Genomic DNA, 20,623 nt, shown 5'->3' with positions numbered 1-20,623 from the left:
GATCCCCAAACGATGTAAACTTCTTAAATTTTTACTATGGATGAGACTTGGGTACATTTCTACGATCCAGAAACAAAGCAACAATCGATGGAATGGCGACACTCTGGTTCTCCAAGACCTAAGAAATTTCGTGTCCAAAAATCTGCTGGAAAAGTTTTTGGTTCAGTTTTTTGGGATTGCCATGGAGTAATCATGATTGATTTTTTTGATAAGGGTAGAACAATAACTGGAGATTACTATTCGACATTACTGACCACTCTACGGAGAAAAATTAAAGAGAAAAGACGCGGAAAGCTATCCAAAGGTGTTTTGTTTTTGCAGGACAACGCCCCTGCACATAAATCTCATGTTGCCCTGCAAAAAATTCGTGCTTTGAGGTTTGAATTACTAGAACACCCCCCTTATTCACCAGATTTGGCTCCGTCCGACTATCATCTCTTTCCTCAATTGAAAAAAAGTTTAAAAGGTCGTAAATTTTCTTCCAACGAGGAGGTAATAAAATCTGAAGAGGTGTGGTTTGCAGAGCAACAAGAAACATTTTTTTTGAAATATCTAGAGACGTTGCAGGTTCTGTGTAATAAATGTAACCAATTCAGAGGAGAATATGTCGAATATTAAAATATTTTGACATTGAAATTTTGTTTGGTTCTATAGTAGGCGAAGAATTTTTCAATATATCCTCGTAATGTACTGTAATGTTTTTTTTATTTATTTACACTTTCTCTATTCGTGTCTATCTCTTACGTTCTTGATTTATTTAAATACTTTACACTACACTTAATTACCTAATAATAATTAACTTATCACTTACACTTAACTAACTTATAATCTTTGTGTTGTTTATACAGCACTTCAAAATATTGGATTTATTAAAAATTTTGCATACTGATGACAAAACAATGAATTCATTCGTGCCATAATCCTGATTAGCTTGCTGTATATGTTTTTGTTATTAAGTATTTTAAGAGCTTGCCGTTCTACTTAGTACATCGGATACGGAACATTTCCCATTCCCACTTCCGTCAAATACTTTCTCTCGATTTTGTCCCTTTCTTGGTTGTTCTCTTCAGAGCGAAGTTTTCTTAATACCTCAGCGGCCTATGTACTCATTGCTGTCCAGGCAGCATTTAGGCAGAATCTACCATTGATTAGCAATAAGCTATAAATTAAGGTCTCTCATTGGTTGTTGCTAATCGCTGGTACGTTTTGTATAAACATTGCTAATCGCGGATAGATTTTGTCTCCCTGGGAATACTATGCGTACTATTGCCAATAGGAGGTAGGATTTGCCTTGACGTTGCTAATCAGCGGAATGTTTTATCTACACACTTATTATTGCATTATCTTGTTTTATGAGTCATGCATTTCTGTTTTATTTTTAGCGTGGTGTAGTCAGTGTCTCTTGATTATTATTATACATTCCAATATGAATACTGATTTGAAATTTCCAGCAAATTTTCGCTATGAAGTCTAGTGATGAATGTATTCAGTGGATATCAGAATTTTCTGCCCAAACTAATACTTCTTGGGTATTACGCAGATCCAAGAAGGATCCATCTCCAGAAGGAAACCAGGTGTAACTAGAGGCAGTGAGCGTCGACCTGCAGGTCGACCAGCAACTGGTGAAAAAACACACTCAAAAAGGAAAAGAAATCTCGCCTTCAATGTAAATAAAAATGTACCAAATGTGAAGTCCACTAAATATAAAAATGTTACTGTAATAATTTAAAATGTTTTGTATAAATAATAAAATGATAAAGCCTGTATTGTTCCTTTTACCATATCTTTCCTTTTCTATCAGCAAGCTCATGAATGAAGGTCAAGGCAAATCCTACCTCCTATTGGCAATAGTACGCATAGTATTTCTAGAGTGACAAAATCTACCCGCGATTAGCAATGTTTGTACTAAACGCACCAGCAATTAGCAACAACCAATGAGAAACATTGATTTATAGCCCATGCTAATCAATGGTAGGATTCTGCCTTGAACGCGTCCAGGCAATGCCTGAACACTAAATTTTTTTATTCGACGAGAATTTTGATTTTTTTGCATTTATATGAACTACTCTTTTTTACTTATCACCTTTGAGTTAATAATAAATTTGGAGAGGTACAGAAACAACAAGAATTGGATAATTATTAGGAATCTTACCGGTATTCGACCTGCATCCAAGTTCCATGCTTCATAACGATTACTGGACGCCCTGGGTCTTCTCCATTCCTGCAAATTGACACCAGGATCTTCTTGAACGACAGTTCCGTTCGGAAATTCTTTACGCTGTAAAATCGTCACTATATAATAATTTAAAAGCCAAATTCTACAATTTTTGAATCAAATTTCTCAATATCATTTTTATATAAAAAGCGTGAATAATTGTTAACGGACAATCATAGTTAAATATTTTTCTACATGAAACTGTCGTTCAGTGTCTATCAAAACATAACGCAATTTATAAAAATTGAGGGTTGGAGTATTTTAATTCAATGAAAATCAATAAAACATGCATTTTATATATCAAACTAAACATCGAACAATTGAAATTGGTCCAAGTCGTATTGATTATAGAATCCAAGAATGTATTTTGAAAAAGACGATAAATAAATACACAAAGGTCTGTTCCTTCGCATATTAACAGGAGCTTGAGACTACCAGAGGATGTGTTTACAACTAGTATATAGCTGGAACAATGACAATTTTTTTGCTCACTTTCGTTTATTAAGTGAAAAAATCGTATCAAATATAATTGATTAAGAAACAAAATTTGTAATCAATGATTAATTTTGTATGTATGTTTATGAAATCATGGAAAGCTCTATCAGTTATAGATAGACAATACTTACAATGTCATCTTTGCCATCTCCTTCCTTAGAATTGTAAATTTTCTTTCCAAATACGAAAGCAATACCACCAATGGTCAAAAATACACCAATCACTGCTGCTATAGGAATTATAGTACCAGATAGTGTTTCTGTAGACCTGATTGGTAGATCTGATGTTAACAGCTCGTTCGTAGATTCTATATCGTCCTGAAGAAATGTTTTTGTTATCATTTTCGCCGTTGTAGTGGTAGTTTCTTTTGTTTTTTCACTAATACTGTTATCAATTTCATCGTGTTTCACTAGTACTGGCTTCAATATCGTAGTTTTATTCGTGCTTTTCATATCATTTGTTGAAGGATTTCTGATATCTGAAAAGTAAGGTGGGTTTGGTATAAACGGTGAATAATTTATCACAGATTGGTGATTGCCATTTGGATAGTTTAATATAGGAGGATGTTGTCCGGATCTGTGTATCATTCCCGGGTAATTGATAATACCATTCGAAGGAGGCCGAAGCGGTCTTGATGGATTAAAACGAGAATTAGCGGCTAATATATTTACGTTTACTTCTGTTTTTGCTTCGAGTTTGCCATCGTTGACTTGTACATAAAGGTGTAAATTTTCTCCTGCCTGCAAAAAAATCAGTTTTAAATACACCGGAGTAATAACACTGGAAATCTGCTTTTAAAGTAAGATTGCATTTTGAAATATACTTTTTCAAAAACAAACTGAATAATTATAATAATAATCATAATAATAATACAGATCATAAGAAGGAACATCACCCTATCAATTGAATACAGCTATGGCAATAGATCAAACAGCTTTCTGAATTAAATCACCAAAATCATTGAAAATAACCAGAAATCAATATCAGAGACACAAAAATATGATCTTGTTTTATACGCAAAACGACTAAAATGATATATAGGAATAAACGATAGAGGATCGCAGGATACCCAGTGCAACTAAAGCAAATAAGCGTTCCAATAAAATTGGTGAGAAAGTGACACGGATAAATCCACCCAGCACACAGGAAGCTGGATATAGAAAATTTCTAGAATGAAATATGATCAATATCAAAATCCCAGCAATATAGATAAAATTAGAATATAAATATATGAAGCGAAAACTTCACAATATTATCAATTTAATGTCTGGAAAGTCCAGGACCCGACATAAATCACTTCTGGCACAAAAAATTGAAAAAGTTACATAGATCAGTCATAATAGAAATAAAAAAACTACCAAAGGAACCAAATAACACGATATCGTTTCTAACAAAATGTAAAGAACACATCCAATACAAAAACGGCAACCAACATAAAAACAAAGGACCAAATGCATAGATTATTGGACAAAGATGCCCCATTCGAAGTGGTAACTAACGATAGCCAATCATGGGTCAATAAAAATCTTCCGCAAACTCGACATGTATCGCTCTGGTACACAGATGCTTGAAAGCTAACGGAAGAAGCTGGATATTTCTGGACCCCAATACAAACTCTCGATTCCTCTATGAACATCACTCACCATTTTTTCAGATACAGTTGCTAAAAATAAACTAATGTGCTCAAGATAGAAACATCTCTAAAAAGCACATTTACATTCTCTCAGATAGCCAAGGAGCCTTGAAGATCTTGAAGCTATTGAGTGCACATCATAACTAATATGAGAGTGCAAACAAACTCTGAAAACAATAGTTAATAGAAACAAAGTCACCCTTCCAGGCCACCAGGGTATACAAGGAAATAAAGAAGCAAACAGCATCGACAAAAATGGTCAACAACTCCATACCTAGAACCTTATATGGTCTTACGATCTACCACTTCAATATCGAACTGAACGAATGGCTAAAGGTTTAGAAGTCCAGTCTTACTGGAAAAACACTCCATACCTTAGACAATTAAAAAGATTCATAATCATATTAGCCAAGAAGCCTAAAAACATGATGACCAGAAACGAATTGAAAGTGATGGTTGTTCTTCTGGCAGGTTACTGCCCTGTCAAATACCAACTTAATACAATGGGCTTGGCAGAGGACGACAACTGCAGATTCTGCGAATAAGCCATGGAAACAGCAGAACCTCTACTTTGGGAGCGTCCTGCCTATTTCGCTAAAAGCCTTAAGTACCTTGAAACCGTAGTACTGAGACCTAGGGAAGTGAGACACAAGAGCCCCAAAAAATAGCCTTCTTTGGGAGGAGTCTATGTATTTTGGAAGCAGAATAATAAGATGTAGAGTCTTGTATAAAATATTTTCTAGGTATAGGTGCAGAGTGGTTGTAAAGCCAAATGATTCTCCAAAACAATCTACAAAATACTGGGATGTAATGATTTTAAATTGCAGAACATCTAAAAAATCTCTACAGTTTCAATAATATATAATATTACATTATAAATAATTAAAATTTCATCTAAGATATCTTTGAAATAAGTAAGATTGTGATATTGCACTTGAAGGTCAAGTATACCGTATAAATATTTAGATTATAGTAATAATTATTTAATATCTTGAATAGGTTCCTTTGGCAGCAGTATAACGTTTAACAATGTTTGCAGTTTCTTTCTGTTTACGAATTATATTATTTGGGGTTGATATCTGTTTCTTGTTTCAATTTGTCTGATTATTTAGAAGTCCTATATGTTCAATTCATAATAAATCTAAGCTATTTCTGAATTTTGTCCTGATGTTATATTTTCCTGTGTGCAATGATGCGTGCATTATCTAAATAAATTATTAACTTTCTATACATTGAGCAAAGATTAATATATATAACTGTTCATATTTTGAAAAAGAGTCTATAGACCTGAAAATTATAGTGCTTCTTAAGGTAATAATGTCTAATAATGTATTATTTGAAACCATTTTAGTTGGATTAATATTGAAAAGTGCTTTCACGGGTTTCCGATCACATTTTGTTATTTGGCATATTTCACTTTCGTTGATAGAAATTTGAATTGATGACCTTTGGATTTATTTATAACGGTGTTGAATTTTTTATGTAAGGAATCTTCAAAATCAATATAATATTTAACTTTTGGTACTATATATTCTTTAAATAAATTTGTAACATTTTGATTCAAGTTATTTATTTATATCCTAGAATATTTTGGTTCCATATAATTTGATAATTGTAGATTCAACTAGTTCGAAATTAACTCAAAGATTATAATGATGATAATATCGTACAATGAAAAAATTTTTATATGGAAATACGAACAACAACAAAAAATGTTAAATATTGGGCTTAAAATTACCAAGGTTGCGGATTTCAAGATTGGTGTGATACCAAAAAAAAAACTTACAACAAGCTATAATGATTCGTCTTAGTTTATACTGCTGCATAGTTTGTATATTAATAAAATTTTACAGGGTAGCGTTTAGAACTTTTCCTATAATTTTGCATCAATTCAGGAACGTTTTTCTAAGTTTGATAAAATGAACAAATACCAAACAAAGTAAATAAATTGAGCATCCTTTAATAACATACGTATATTACGTATTTATATTATATGAGCAATAATGAAAAAAAATAAAACCACAATACAGGGTGGCGCAATAGAACGTGCATTTATTAAGTATAGAATAAAAAAATAAATACATAAGGTAATGTTGAAATAAAAGATATGTTGATTAGGTAAATCAATGAAGTTTATTCTTTAAAAATAACATCATCTAAATGATGACCATCTCGAAGATGGCACGCGAATGCAAATTTGTGAAAACACATGTCAATAAATCTGGGGTGATTGCTGTCATTTCTTGGCGGATATTTTCCTTTAGCTGCCTGATGTTCCTGGGGTTGTTCATTTAGACTTAATGTTTGAGTTGTTTCCACAAAAAAAAATCAAGAGGCGTCAATTCAAGGCTAAATGGAAGCCAAGGTATATCATCTCATTTGGAAATTAGTCTTGCAGGAAACATCTGTCTCACAGCCGCCATATAGAGTAATTTGATGTGTGAGAGGTCGCTCTGTCTCGTATTCGCTATTCTTGTTCTGGAGTCAAATATCCCTCCAACATCGTAACATAGCAGTCGGTGTTAACGGTGATGTTTCGTACTCGTAAATCTTCAAAAGGGCCAATAATTCCTTTGTTTGAGATTGCTGCCCATACCGTAACTTTCGGACTATACAGCGGTTTGTGATGTTTCATTTTTGGATTTTTTTCGGTCCCATAACGACAATTTTGTCGTTGTCGGCTTACGAAACCTTAACCTAACTTAAATAAAAATGAGCCTCATCTGAAGAAAGGATGTTGTGAAAAGTGAAAAATCGATTAAGCATTTCTTCAACAATTTTCAACCTTGTTCCGAAGTCGGTACTTTTTAATTCCTTTGTTAACTGGAGCTTATAAGGATGCAGTTTAAGATCCAACTTCAAAATTCGCTGTAAACTTCGTCGCGACAAGTTTAAAGCCGCTGATCGCTTCCGAGTATACAAATGCAGATTTTTTCGTACTGACTCCCTCACCCTATCAATATTGTCTGTGATCCTAGACGTTCTTGGACGACCTTTTGTTGGTGGTTTAAACGTGGAATCGGTCTCTTCAAAACGCTTAATCCATATTTCAATTGAATTTGTACTCGAAGCTTGCAAAACACAAAAAGACGACGCTTTTCGTCGAAGTGTCTCATGGCTACTAAAACTCCACGAGTGCAACTATCCAATCACGCACCGTTTTCCTCGCGAAAAAAGATGATACAATATTGCGCCACCCTGTATAAAGCTGTTTAACTTGAGAATGTTCAAATGGATATATAGACGGGCACTTTCAATTTATTAGCAACAATCAATTCGGTCCAATTTCTGGCCTTTATTAAAATATTATTTAACATTCACAACGTCGTCATTATTTTACAACGAAATTCAGTAATACCTAGTTTGAATACTGCAATTTTCTAATAATAAAATTCCACCCCCCACCCTTTATTCCAAATAATATCAGTTTTTTTTTTATTTCAGATTGTCCTATTGCTCTTCGTAGGATATTCACAAACTACCAATATTTTCGATATATTTGAAAACATATTGCTATCTTGGGTCATGGACTTGATATGGAAAGTGGTTTCAAAATTGACAAAGGTTTTCTGGATGGTTCTCCAGGAGTAGAACGACACTTGACTAGTGATAAACATGAGGGTGGTCAACAAGAAAGTGGTCAACAAGTAGGTGAAGGAAGTGATGAACAAAGAGGAGATCAACAAGGAGGTAGTGAACAAGGTGCTCATTAACATGAAGGTGGTTAACATAGTCAACATGGAGGTAATCAACATAAAGGTGGTGACCATGGAAGTGGTCGACATGGGAGTAGTCAACATGGAGATAGTCACCATGGAAGTGGTAGAAGAGGAAGTAGTCAACAGAAAAACAATCAACAGGGGGGTATTCATGAAAGAGAGGGTCAACAAGGAAATGGTCAACAGAAATGTAATCAGAAAACGAGTGGTGGACAAGAAGGTGATCAACAAGGAAGCGGTCACCAACGAGGAAGTGGTAAACAAGAAGATAATTATCAAAAAGGTGGTAGATTAGAAGGTGGTCAACAAATTGGTCGATCAAATGGTCAACAAAGTCGTTAGAAGAAGGTGCTATTATCGTGCTTTAAGTTTGATACATTTCAAATTATTGAAAACTCTTATAATCGAATAACGTTACACGAACAAAACGGAGTTTCTGTAATGTACTCGTCATACTCTTCCAACAAAGTAGCACTTTCAGTCTTTGGCATATAAATAACTATTTCACAAAAAAATTTACAGAAATGCAAAAATTTTCTAAAAGAACGTCCGGAAATAGAAATAGAAAAAAACTGACAAAGGTAATGTGAAATAATCCCAACTCAATAATACTATAAAAAAATCAAGCATCGGTCAGAAAATATTTGAGCGAAAATAGAAAGTTCCTCTATAATTACAAAATTTCATGGCTTACCAAAAATTAATTAAGAAACCTTAAGCCTACGTCCAATCATTTTATCCATAGAATCACCCAACGGAAAAATTGGACAATTCATCACCCATAAAGTTACACTAGCATACAATAAAACATGTTTTTCGTAAAGTATTCTTTTGATTTTGCATTGTTTTTCAAAACTATCAGCTACTTACCAACTATGTAATCATAAGTTTAGACGTTGTATAACTTTCTACAAACATTACGGTTGACCTAGTAGCATTTCAACACAGGAGGATTTAAAAAGTTATTATTTTAGTTTTGCCTTATTTCGGATCTTGTGAAACGCTAGTAAATGATAAACTTTGTTTTATACTGTGCCAGAGAAACTTTCTTATTTGAAAAAACTACCAAGCGGTGAGTTGGGGGACTAGAGGAGTGGAGCGCATCCGAAGTCCCCAAGTTTGTCCTCCCTCTAATGAGTTGCCATCATGTTCTGGTCGAGAGCAATGGGCATTCGCCGTTGAGAGTTACTTTTCTAACAATCGCTCAATTGTTGCCACATAACGTACCTTCCGCACTCGTTTTGAAATTCTTCCTACCAGACTTGTTCCTGGCCGTAATTCAATTCTATAGTGGGCTACAAGAATTGACTGAACGCGATTTTGTTGCCCGTCAAAACGCATGTGAAGTGCTGCTTGTCAGCCTGCCTGAAGATTCGGTCGTTTTTTTTCGGTGACGAGGCTTCACATTTCGGGCAACAAACGAAACATGCGTTATTGGAGTGGTGGAAATCCGCGCAAACTTCACCAGAAGCCACTTCATTGCGTACGAGTTACTGTCTGGTGTGCGATATTGGTAATGGGAATAATTGGTCCTCATTTTTTTGAAGAAAACGAACGTGTGTAGTTACCGTGAATGCAGCTCGTTACAGTAACATGAATTTTTTCTTTCAAGCCTCGAATAAATGAACGTTAGGAACGTGTGGTTTCAGCAAGAAGGAGCCACAGCACACACAGCACGAGGCCCAATGGATTTGTTGCGAAAACATTTTCCCGGTCGCCTCATCTCTCTCAGAGGTGATCTCGCATGGCCAGCACGCTCTCCAGATTTGTCTCCATGCGATTTTTATTTATGGGGTTATTTGAAATCACTGGTTTATAACAATAGACCACGGACCATTGTTCACCTGAAGAACAACATTCGTGATGCCATTGATATGCTGTTAAGAGTGGAGATGAACTTCCGAAATCGCCTAAATCGGTGTATACACAATCGCGGACATCATTTGACAGATGTCATATTCAGCACTGAAGGAAAAAAAAACTTGAGACATTGTATTCTCAAATAAAAAAAATAATTAAAACAATATCTGAAGTACTTTTGTTTTTATTGACGTTTCAAATAAGGAAACGTCTCTGGCGCACCCTGTATAAATCAGATCAACTTGATAAATCGTATAATGAACAATACTCACTCTGCCAACCAATGATTCGTTCAAATATACTGTGCCAGTTTCGTTGTCAATTCTGAATGGTAATCTCACGTATTTACCATCAAATGATATTGGTTCGAGACTATATGTAAGAACTTCATCGTCAGTATCATCTCCATGTGCTTGTGATATTTTAGTACCGACTGTTTCATTTTCACGGAGGTTCCAATTTCTGTCTGCTAACCAAACTGAAGGCGGTGTATTGTCAGCTAGCTGGGTATTTCCTGAAAAAAAAAACATCTTCAATTATAACGAGATTTTCTCCGACATATTCATTCTATTGCTTATTTTTTATCACAAATGATTTGTTTGAGCCTCGCAAGTAGACCTCAAAATGGGTTTATTATTTTTGTTACCTCTAATACGTTTTATGTAATACAATCAGTCGCCACCTAAGCAACTTTGAAAGGGATCAAATTATGTCAAATATGAGTCGAGGTTTTTTTATCACCATTTACACATAAAGATCATTATTGTTGTTTATTGTTGACCAATCGAGAGGAATAACAGGTCACTATCTGTAGTAGTTAGTAGAAAGTACTGAATGGAAGAGATATCAACGTTCTAAACTATAAATTTACTTTCAAAAACCGTTCATCCAAGATACTGGATTCGATCGTACAAGTTTTGAGTTGCAATGTATTTGACGCAGATCCAGATCATATCTGCAGTTCAGTGTTTTGTAACTTTCATAAGACTTTTTTTCTGCTTTTTTGAAAAACTATTTCAATTAAAATAAACGTAATTGGCGCAGTCAGTATGATTCGCATAAGCTGTGCAAAAATCGAGTTGTTAATAGGAACCATACGTACCTTGCTCGTTTCAAACACTTATAGTGAGTTACATTATTCTGATGTTTCAACGTTTTAAGTACAATTGCTATCCAACACCTTCCGAGAATCATCAAATAGAACTACTCTTCAGTAGGTTCCAGAAGAGAAACCCAGGAGACCGAGAAAAATAAATCAAAAGGTGAAAGAAGAGAATGTACATGCGCAATAAACTACAAAATATTTAATAATACTCTAAAAACTGAGGAGCTGGGAAATTTTCACCAAGAGGTCAATAAATCACAAAAGGGCACAGTTAGTTGCAGAGAATATTATATAAGGGATAATGAGAGAGGGAGAGAGTGCTGGATAAATAAGAGAGAGCACTGAAAGAGGAAGAAATGTGGGTCTCATGAAGGAACCAACAGATGAAGTAATCTTAGAAAATTTGAGTGCAGGAGATACTAGCAGAAATTATTAAATACGGCGAGAAAGATAACATAAGAGAATGGATAAACTAGAATAAATGCCTGAGAGATGGAATAATTCAATTACATATATGTCCATTTAGTATTTTCTTATTCCAAACTACTATTTTTTGTTCAGTTTAGTAGTACTATGACATTTCATAGCACAAGTCGTACATTTCTTACACCAGTCTTTCACATCGTAGGAGCTGTTTATTCAATAAAACCTTTCACGAACTAGCTGAAGGATTTTCTTCACTCCCAGATGCCCCTTCATGGACTAACGTATATCTTCTTCAGTACGTCGGCTACTCTCGTACATCGTTCTCTAGGATTCTTTTTAAAAGGCCCTTTTCAACACAAAGGAATCTCACTGAGCTCAATATGCTTCTAGTGCCGGTGAAAATCTTGCTAGATAAGTCGCCGATTTTTTTCCTTCCATTGCCCATTAATTTTTAGGTGAGGATCACTTTTCGTGTGTTAATCATTCACAAAATCTTAGTCATTAAGGAAAATCTCAAGGTAAAAGAGGTTGAATCTGTTGGAATCGTATGACATTATACATCTTTAGTGTTTTCAACTCAATTTACTGGAAAATATTATGATTTGATTATGATTAGTGCTTATTTTTTGTTGTCTGGAACTATTGGTTTTAGGAAAAAATTTAAGAATAAAAAAAATTCTAAAAAAACAAGGATTTTGATTTATAATTGTATTTCAAGAAACTTCATCTTGAAGCAAAGTTTTTTAATATAAAATAAAGTAAGGGCTGCTACTTTCAACCCCGTATTGAAGCAGGAATATTGAAAAAGTACCCGTTGTTAGTCCTTTGTGAGTTCACAAAAATTACACAATTTCAAGTTTCTAGCATTACTGAAATTAAAAAAAAAAACCTATTCTAGTCAACTTTTAAGGTGATATCTCTGAAACTCATATTAATTTCATACGAGCAATCACTTCTTAATTTTGTCGAACTAATTTAGAAACACCCTGTATCCACACATTCTTCACATTCTCAAAAACCCCAATATTAAATTAAAATCCAAATTGGTTCTATCCAGAACAAACCGACACAAGTGTTATTCAAAAAAAACCCAATTTTATCACAATTAATTTGTTTGTGATATAAAATGAACACCACGTTTTTTAAATGAATACCGGACCTTCTAAGTGACCTTGAGATTCAACAAAAGTCCATAAAATCTGTTATTGGTAACTTTCACTTGTTTCACTACAGTGGTGACGTCTGTAGTCCTTCTTTTGATTGTTTGAATGTTAAACAGAGTAGTGGTAAACTATTTGGTATGTGGGATAGCTCGGAGATAACGGTTTTAATAAAATAATAATGACGAATTATCGTAGATGTGTAGATGATTAACACAAACATAAAGCAGAACGAAAGTCATTAACAATGAAAAGACGAGAAAATTTTACATTTTTAAATATGATCATTCTCGATTATCCCAAAAAAATGGAAATTTAAATTGAATACTCAATGAGTGATAAGTAATAGGTAAAGTTATTACTACACGTTCAGTCAGAAGTAATATTTTCATTAACACAAGGGGTTTGATGATTAGCAAGATACAGAAGATTGCGTCATATGAATTATATGAAATCTACTACTGAATATGAAAATTAAATAAGAATCAGAAAATTTGGACATGTGCTAAAATTAAAATTATACGCATAGGTCACTTGTCGACAAAAATAACCTGAGAAATATGAAGAATTCAAATTAATAACGATATAAGCAAAGAAGATGAGAAAGTACAATGTACATTAAGAAAGGTTTCAGAGAAGGACAAAAGGAATGTAACAAAATTTAGCAACTTGAAGACAGATGACGACGAGTGGGAATAAAATAAAATAAAAAGAAACTAATCCATGTTACTCAGAAATAAGAAAACAGGTACAAAGAACCAGTAGTAGCAACAAATGTTGGGATAGTGAAATGTATAATGATTCAGCAACGCTCGTGGTCAAAAATAACGCACCACCCCGATTTCTGAAAATATTTTTTTGTTTAATAAATTTAACTTAATATTGCTATTGTCTAACTTCTTCTCAATCATTTTGACGCAATAATAAGAAATGAAAGAAAGAAAGAAAGAAAACATTTCAATAAAACCAAATTTTCTTAAAAATAAAACTTGCATTTTAAACAATAATGTTCCTTTTTAAAAAAAACGCTAGTAGCGTGTATGTAATTATTGCTAACATTCTCCTGAGCATGCTTTCAATTAGGTGCCGTATCACTTCTTGAGGTATGTTCTTCCATTCCTCTAATGCCACTTGCTCAAGCTCTTCTAAAGTTTGAGGAGATGGATTTCGACGACGTATGCGGCGTTTTAAAATGTCCCAGAAATGCTCGATAGGATTCATATCTGGACTTCTTGGTGGCCAGTCCAGAGTATGAATTCCTACTTCGTTTAGATAATTCATAGGATCTGCCGCAACGTGTGGTCTAGCAGTATCATGCATTAAGCGAAAATCGTCACCAAAAATGGCCCAAACGGAACGACGTGATTTTCAAGAATGTATCTTGCTGCTTTAAGGGCGGGTCTAGGAAGAGACACTAATTCTGTGCGGGCATCAAAACAAATTTCTCCCCAAAACATGATAGATCCTCCTTGGAACGTCTCCTTGGGAATGATACAAGACTGCGCAAATCTTTCTCCTCGCCGTCTTCGAATTTGATAACGTCCGTCTGGACCTCTAAGACTGATTGTTATCTCATTAGTAAATAAAACTTGGCACCAATTTTCTAGATTCCAATCTAAATGTAGTCTAGCAACACGATGCTGCCTGGCACGATATTTACATTTCGTACTTCTCGTAAAAGGCTGTTCAGCTCGACACTTGTCATTGACTGATTTTTAACGGATTTAATTGCAAAACGGTCATCTCGAAAAGTTAAAACTGAAGGACGTTCATGTCCAGACCTCCTAGAACGTGAACCAATTTCTCAAAATCTTTGCATCAATCTGCCAATGGTTGTGTGGTGTACGCCAAACAGAATTGCCACTTTACGATAACTTTGTCCCATTTTTTGTTTAACTAGTCTGGATTGTAACACACCTTGATTGACTTTAATTACTGCTGTCCACAAGTTAGTACAACAATAGAATGAAAGAAACATTAAAATATGCATAATACAAAATTTTGAAAAACCACAAAATCGGTGCTACATTTTATCGCTAACATTTAAGATACTTTCACTTTTTGTGATAGAAAAAAAAACCAAAAGATTAACATTTTAGGTTTTGATATTAAATAAGGGGTGGTGCGTTATTTATAGCCACGAGGTTATATCAGAAAAGGACAAGAAATGATTAAAAATTAGGAAGTAAAAGGGGGGGAAAATGTTTTGAAATTTTGACCTGGATTATAGAAGAACTGATTGTATTGGCTTTAAAAACTGTAGAGATTATAAGAAAATATATTATGTAACATTTTAGTCTTACAGAAAATGAAGCAAATGAATACCATAAAAAATATGGAAAAAGACTTTTTTAAACATTGGAAACTACGATGAATGTTTTGAAACAAAGTTCATTGAAAATAAATGCTAATCCATATACTAATACATTTTGAGGCAATATCAAACAATTGAGGTTATAATAAAAACCGAAAATAGTATAATAAACGTACATGCGTCAAAGAAAAATAAAGACCTTAGTTTAAAAACTGGATTTCACTAGGAAATAAACAGATGAAGTTCAATGTCAACATAGATATGGGAGATAATAATTCAAAAATCGTATACGAAGATATATATTAACCTGTAACAAGGGATAATATTACACCTGAAAACTAATAAAAACGGATGATATTGAATAGATTACAAACATGATGATAAAGTTCAATAGTCTCAATTATTTTTTTACATAATCGAATTCTTGTGACGAAATTGTCGTCCAAACGTTGTAAAACATTTTGCATTTATAAGGTTGGAATTTATATATAACTGTGGTGCTTCTCTTAATGATTCGTGAGACATACTCCTTCATTTCTTTTTTTATTAACAACGAAACCATTTTCACCAAACAATTTTCCATAAGTAAGAATAATTTCAATTTTTGGTGTACCCAACACAATTATAAAAATACGAAAGCATGAAAAATTATTCAATTAGCAAAACTCACTCAAATCAAGTTTAGCGTTAAAAAATGCTAACGGAAATGATGAATAAATAATTTTTCAAGAAAATTTTGGGTTACGCAGTTACACAAATTATTACGATAATTTTTTATTAAATAATATTATTCTTGATTGTTTTGTTGAATATTAGAAGTAGAATACGATTATAAATCACAATATGTATTAGAATTTTCACCAAATTTCTCGCATATCTAACTAATTTTGGAGATAATATGAATGAATTAACAAATAAAAATTCATTGAGTGATTGGGTGATTACTTTTCAAACAAAACATTCTAACAATCAATATTTATAACACTGGTCAACAGTGGTTTTGGTGCCGAAGATTTTGGAGGTGATTTCTTATGAATTTGATGCCCTGAATTCAAATATGCTATTATTTTTTGCCTATCAGCTCGAATTTTTAAGATATCAACATTTTTGGGAATTATACACTATTACACTATTTTAAAAGAAAAACTATGGTTTAAAGAAACAAAATAAACAAGAAATTTTTATTATATTACTCAGATATTACAAATATTATTTATTATATACAATAGAAAACAGAAAAATTCATTATTTAAACCAATTACTCACTAAATATTTCAGAAACTTCTTTTGCGTGACATTCTTGAATGTATTTTAGAACAATCCCGTTTTTGTTTTAAAGACCAGCAGTAATCTGCCATCATGTGAGTATCCCATTTTCCTTGATAGCGATCCTCCATACATTTTATATCTTGGTGAAATCTTTCACCTTGCTCCTCACTGATGTCGCCTAAATTATCAGGAAAACGGTCTAAGTGGTTGTGTAAATAGTGTACCTTAATGCTCATGTTGCACCCAAGTGATCTGAAATTATTCAGCAACTCATTGACTAATTCAACATAGTTTTCTGCTTTGCGTTTACCCAGAAAATTTTGGACAACTGAAACAAATGAATTCCAGGCTTTTTGTTCAATCTCAATCATTGAATTTACGAAGTCAGGGTCTTTAATCAGCTGTCTTATTTGTGGGCCATCAAATATTTCTGCTTTAATTTTCTATTTACTCAGCTGAGGCATTTTTTCCCTATGTAAGCAAAGCATGATCCATTCTTATCAAGCCTTTACAAAATGCTTCATTAGACCCAACTTGATATGCATTGGTGGAAAGATGATATTCTCTCGTGGAACTAAAGGATCATTGATGATATTCTTTTGCCCAACATCCATGTTTTCTCTCCTAGGCCACTCTTTTCTAACCCAGTGTTGCGTTTTGTCTCTGCTATCCCAGAGGCACAAGAAACAAGGATACTTGGTGTGGCCACTTTGCTGTCCAAGGAGAAAGTTTACCATTTTTAGGTCTACACAAATCACCCATTGGTGTTCATGATACTTTATTTTTTCCAAAACCAAAGCTATGATGTCATATTGATCTCTCATTTTCGTTGAGTGAGCAATTGGTATTGAGCCATATTTGTTCCCATTATGTAGAAGAACACGTTTCAAACTTCGCTTTGAGCTGTCAATAAATAGGTGCCAATCATCCGGAAAATATTCAGGAAGACCCTCTTTTACCGGGAGTTCTCTAATAGCATGGCAAAATACAAGATTTTTTTCTTCAGAGAAAAAGGGTAGCAGATCTTTCTCCCTTGTGCGATAAAATGTAATTTTCGTTCCTGGTTCAAGTAAATTTTTTTCCTTCAACTTGGAAGCCAGTAATTCAGAAGCTTCTTTCGACAGGTTGAGATCTCTAGTGAGATAATTTAACTCATCTTTTCTAACCCAGTGTTGCGTTTTGTCTCTGCTATCCCAGAGGCACAAGAAACAAGGATACTTGGTGTGGCCACTTTGCTGTCCAAGGAGAAAGTTTACCATTTTTAGGTCTACACAAATCACCCATTGGTGTTCATGATACTTTATTTTTTCCAAAACCAAAGCTATGATGTCATATTGCTCTCTCATTTTCGTTGAGTGAGCAATTGGTATTGAGCCATATTTGTTCCCATTATGTAGAAGAACACGTTTCAAACTTCGCTTTGAGCTGTCAATAAATAGGTGCCAATCATCCGGAAAATATTCAGGAAGACTCTCTTTTACCGGGAGTTCTCTAATAGCATGGCAAAATACAAGATTTTTTTCTTCAGAGAAAAAGGGTAGCAGATCTTTCTCCCTTGTGCGATAAAATGTAATTTTCGTTCCTGGTTCAAGTAAATTTTTTTCCTTCAACTTGGAAGCCAGTAATTCAGAAGCTTCTTTCGACAGGTTGAGATCTCTAGTGAGATAATTTAACTCATCTTTTCTAACCCAGTGTTGCGTTTTGTCTCTGCTATCCCAGAGGCACAAGAAACAAGGATACTTGGTGTGGCCACTTTGCTGTCCAAGGAGAAAGTTTACCATTTTTAGGTCTACACAAATCACCCATTGGTGTTCATGATACTTTATTTTTTCCAAAACCAAAGCTATGATGTCATATTGCTCTCTCATTTTCGTTGAGTGAGCAATTGGTATTGAGCCATATTTGTTCCCATTATGTAGAAGAACACGTTTCAAACTTCGCTTTGAGCTGTCAATAAATAGGTGCCAATCATCCGGAAAATATTCAGGAAGACTCTCTTTTACCGGGAGTTCTCTAATAGCATGGCAAAATACAAGATTTTTTTCTTCAGAGAAAAAGGGTAGCAGATCTTTCTCCCTTGTGCGATAAAATGTAATTTTCGTTCCTGGTTCAAGTAATTTTTTTTCCTTTAATCTGGAAGCCAGTAATTCAGAAGCTTGTTTCGACAGGTTGAGATCTCTAGTGAGGTCATTTAACTCATCTTGGTTGAAACATTGAGAAATTGATGATATCGTTTCAAAATTACTATCACCTTCAGTAGTGTCAGAATTCTGATCAGAGAGACAATATGTGTCTTCACAGAGTTCTGGTAGCTGGTGATAAGTTGGAATTGGCACTTCTGAGTGAGGGATAGGGCGTCTTGTAGAGACTAAATCTGGATAAGTACACTTGTTGTTGATTCCAGTAATATTTACTAGGCAGAAATAACAGTCATCGAAGTGATTTTTTGGTTCTCTCCAAACCATTGGTACTCCGAATTTCAGACTTTTCCCGGTACTCCACTGTCGTTAGTGCTCTGTAAAAGTTTTACAGATAATATGTGGTGCCCAGGTTTTATCCTGAGCTTAACACCAAAATATCCTAGATACAAAGTCACTAATAGTTTTTCTGTTTTCCAGTAACGTCTATTCTCCGCATATGTAGCAAAAAATATCAGGATGATGTACACAGCTTCTTCTACTTGAACTCATTTTATTTCTATTCAAGGACACAAATACAGTAATTCACATTAACAATCTACGTTTTAGATTTATTTTTCAACAACTCGTTACTAAAGAGAAATTTCATACGACGATAACTTCTATCTATCTGCACCGCGGGAAATCACAAACTAACCTCAACTCTCAACTGCAGTTGAAGTTTTGAAGGTCACTTCAGATACTGGATAGCTCCATCTATCGGATTTCTATGGAACTAACTAGATGACACTAATAAGTAGGATTAAATCCCACTTGTTAACAGTTTGTCAACCAATCAGTTATATATCTCATATTGTTAGTCTTCTTTTTGTAATAAATGAATTAAAATAATTATTTTTCAAAATAATAATGTTATTTCATAAATATTATTATTTTAAATTCAATTTGTTATAAAAGAAGACTGACAATAAGGAAAATATACAAGAATCTATTCCTGTATAAATTCTACAACACTCACACTTGAAAGTATTTATCTAAATATTTATAGCTGATACAGAAAAACTGCTTTCATATTTAGATTCAGCAATAAAAATATAGTTAAAATCAGCTCAAAAATACTAGGCACCCAAAAAAGATTTTTTTTGTAGGCCTGTGTAATAGAAAAGAGATTTAAGCTTCATTCAAGTTCGAATTTTATTTCCAGCAATAATTTTCATTCTAGTTAGTCATTCGAGTCTACATTTATTATAATAAACAGTATTTATTACAAACATCGGCTATGCTTTCTCAACTCACCTTTCATCGGTAGCGAAGCAAAAGAAAGTAGTACAAAATAGATATTCCAACACATTTTTGAACAACACTTTTGAAATCTAAACGTTTCCGCCAGTAAATTTTTCCTGAGGTAGATATAACCACACCACACACCCAAACACAAAATTAAAGGTTTCGTTTTTAATGCAGTATTGATATCTCTGATATTTTTCGTCGTTTCATTATGATTACATAGAAATTTAACTCAAAAATAGTTTTCATTCAAGAGTACTAAGAATATTATTACCGATACATTTGCACAAAATATGATTAACTTCCTTATTTTATTAAAAAATCTTCTCCGTACTCGCTAAACTGCGTTACCGCCAAACCACGGCAACTACTGAAAAATAACCGGACTAGGCGAGGCTGGCACTCGGCTAACCGAGTGGTTTTTTTAGAAAGTAACACCGATGACTAACGGTACAAAACCGCGGTAATTTTAAATATAAACAGGTGTGAAGAAATACATATGATATAAAATGATAATAATTTTCTTTTAATTTAATTGCAAATTTACAATCTACTCAAAAAATACAGAGTAATAAGTAAATGATATGGTTTCTTCTAAATGACTTGAGGCGTGCACCATCCGTAGATCACTCTATGAGGTCTTCTGGCCAGCGTCTTTTCAATCTTCTCTGTTCCATTTCATCAGTGTAAAGCTTGGATATTAGTGGATCTTGGTGGTTTTTATTTCCTATCGCTGATGTCTGATTAACCGAATACCGAGTGTAACATGTGGTTGTTTATAAACCATGGAGCATTAACTATTATGCGAAGTATTTTAGATTGAAATTTTGAAGTATCTTGGAGTTCGATGGTTTACTGCAACCCCATAGCTCTATGCCATATGTTCATATTGGTTTTAAGATGATTTTGTACATAAGTATCTTGTTTTCCATTGTTAACTGCGATCGTCTGCCGATTAGCCAATTCATATTTTGAAGTTTCACCTTTAGTTGTGTTTTTTAG

The 20,623-nt window shown here is 33.8% G+C and overlaps 1 protein-coding gene across 1 annotated transcript in view; it reads right to left on the bottom strand.

The window, feature by feature from the left end:
* Positions 1 to 19,993, bottom strand: part of LOC130892407 (tyrosine kinase receptor Cad96Ca) — a 32,802-nt gene extending 12,809 nt beyond the window's left edge. Inside the window, exons 1-4 of the mRNA XM_057797823.1 lie at positions 19,631 to 19,993; positions 10,195 to 10,436; positions 2,842 to 3,450; positions 2,153 to 2,278 (exon numbers count right to left, since the gene is read on the bottom strand). Coding sequence (XP_057653806.1) covers positions 2,153 to 2,278; positions 2,842 to 3,450; positions 10,195 to 10,436; positions 19,631 to 19,685 — 1,032 coding nt within the window. The 5' untranslated portion in view covers positions 19,686 to 19,993. The remainder of the gene's footprint in view (positions 1 to 2,152; positions 2,279 to 2,841; positions 3,451 to 10,194; positions 10,437 to 19,630) is intronic.
* Between the last annotated feature and the right edge of the window lie 630 nt (positions 19,994 to 20,623).

This window comes from Diorhabda carinulata, chromosome 4, assembly GCF_026250575.1.
Source record: "Diorhabda carinulata isolate Delta chromosome 4, icDioCari1.1, whole genome shotgun sequence".
Taxonomy (NCBI): domain Eukaryota; kingdom Metazoa; phylum Arthropoda; class Insecta; order Coleoptera; family Chrysomelidae; genus Diorhabda; species Diorhabda carinulata.
Note: the sequence above shows the minus strand (reverse complement) of the source record. Positions and strands in the feature narration are given on the sequence as shown.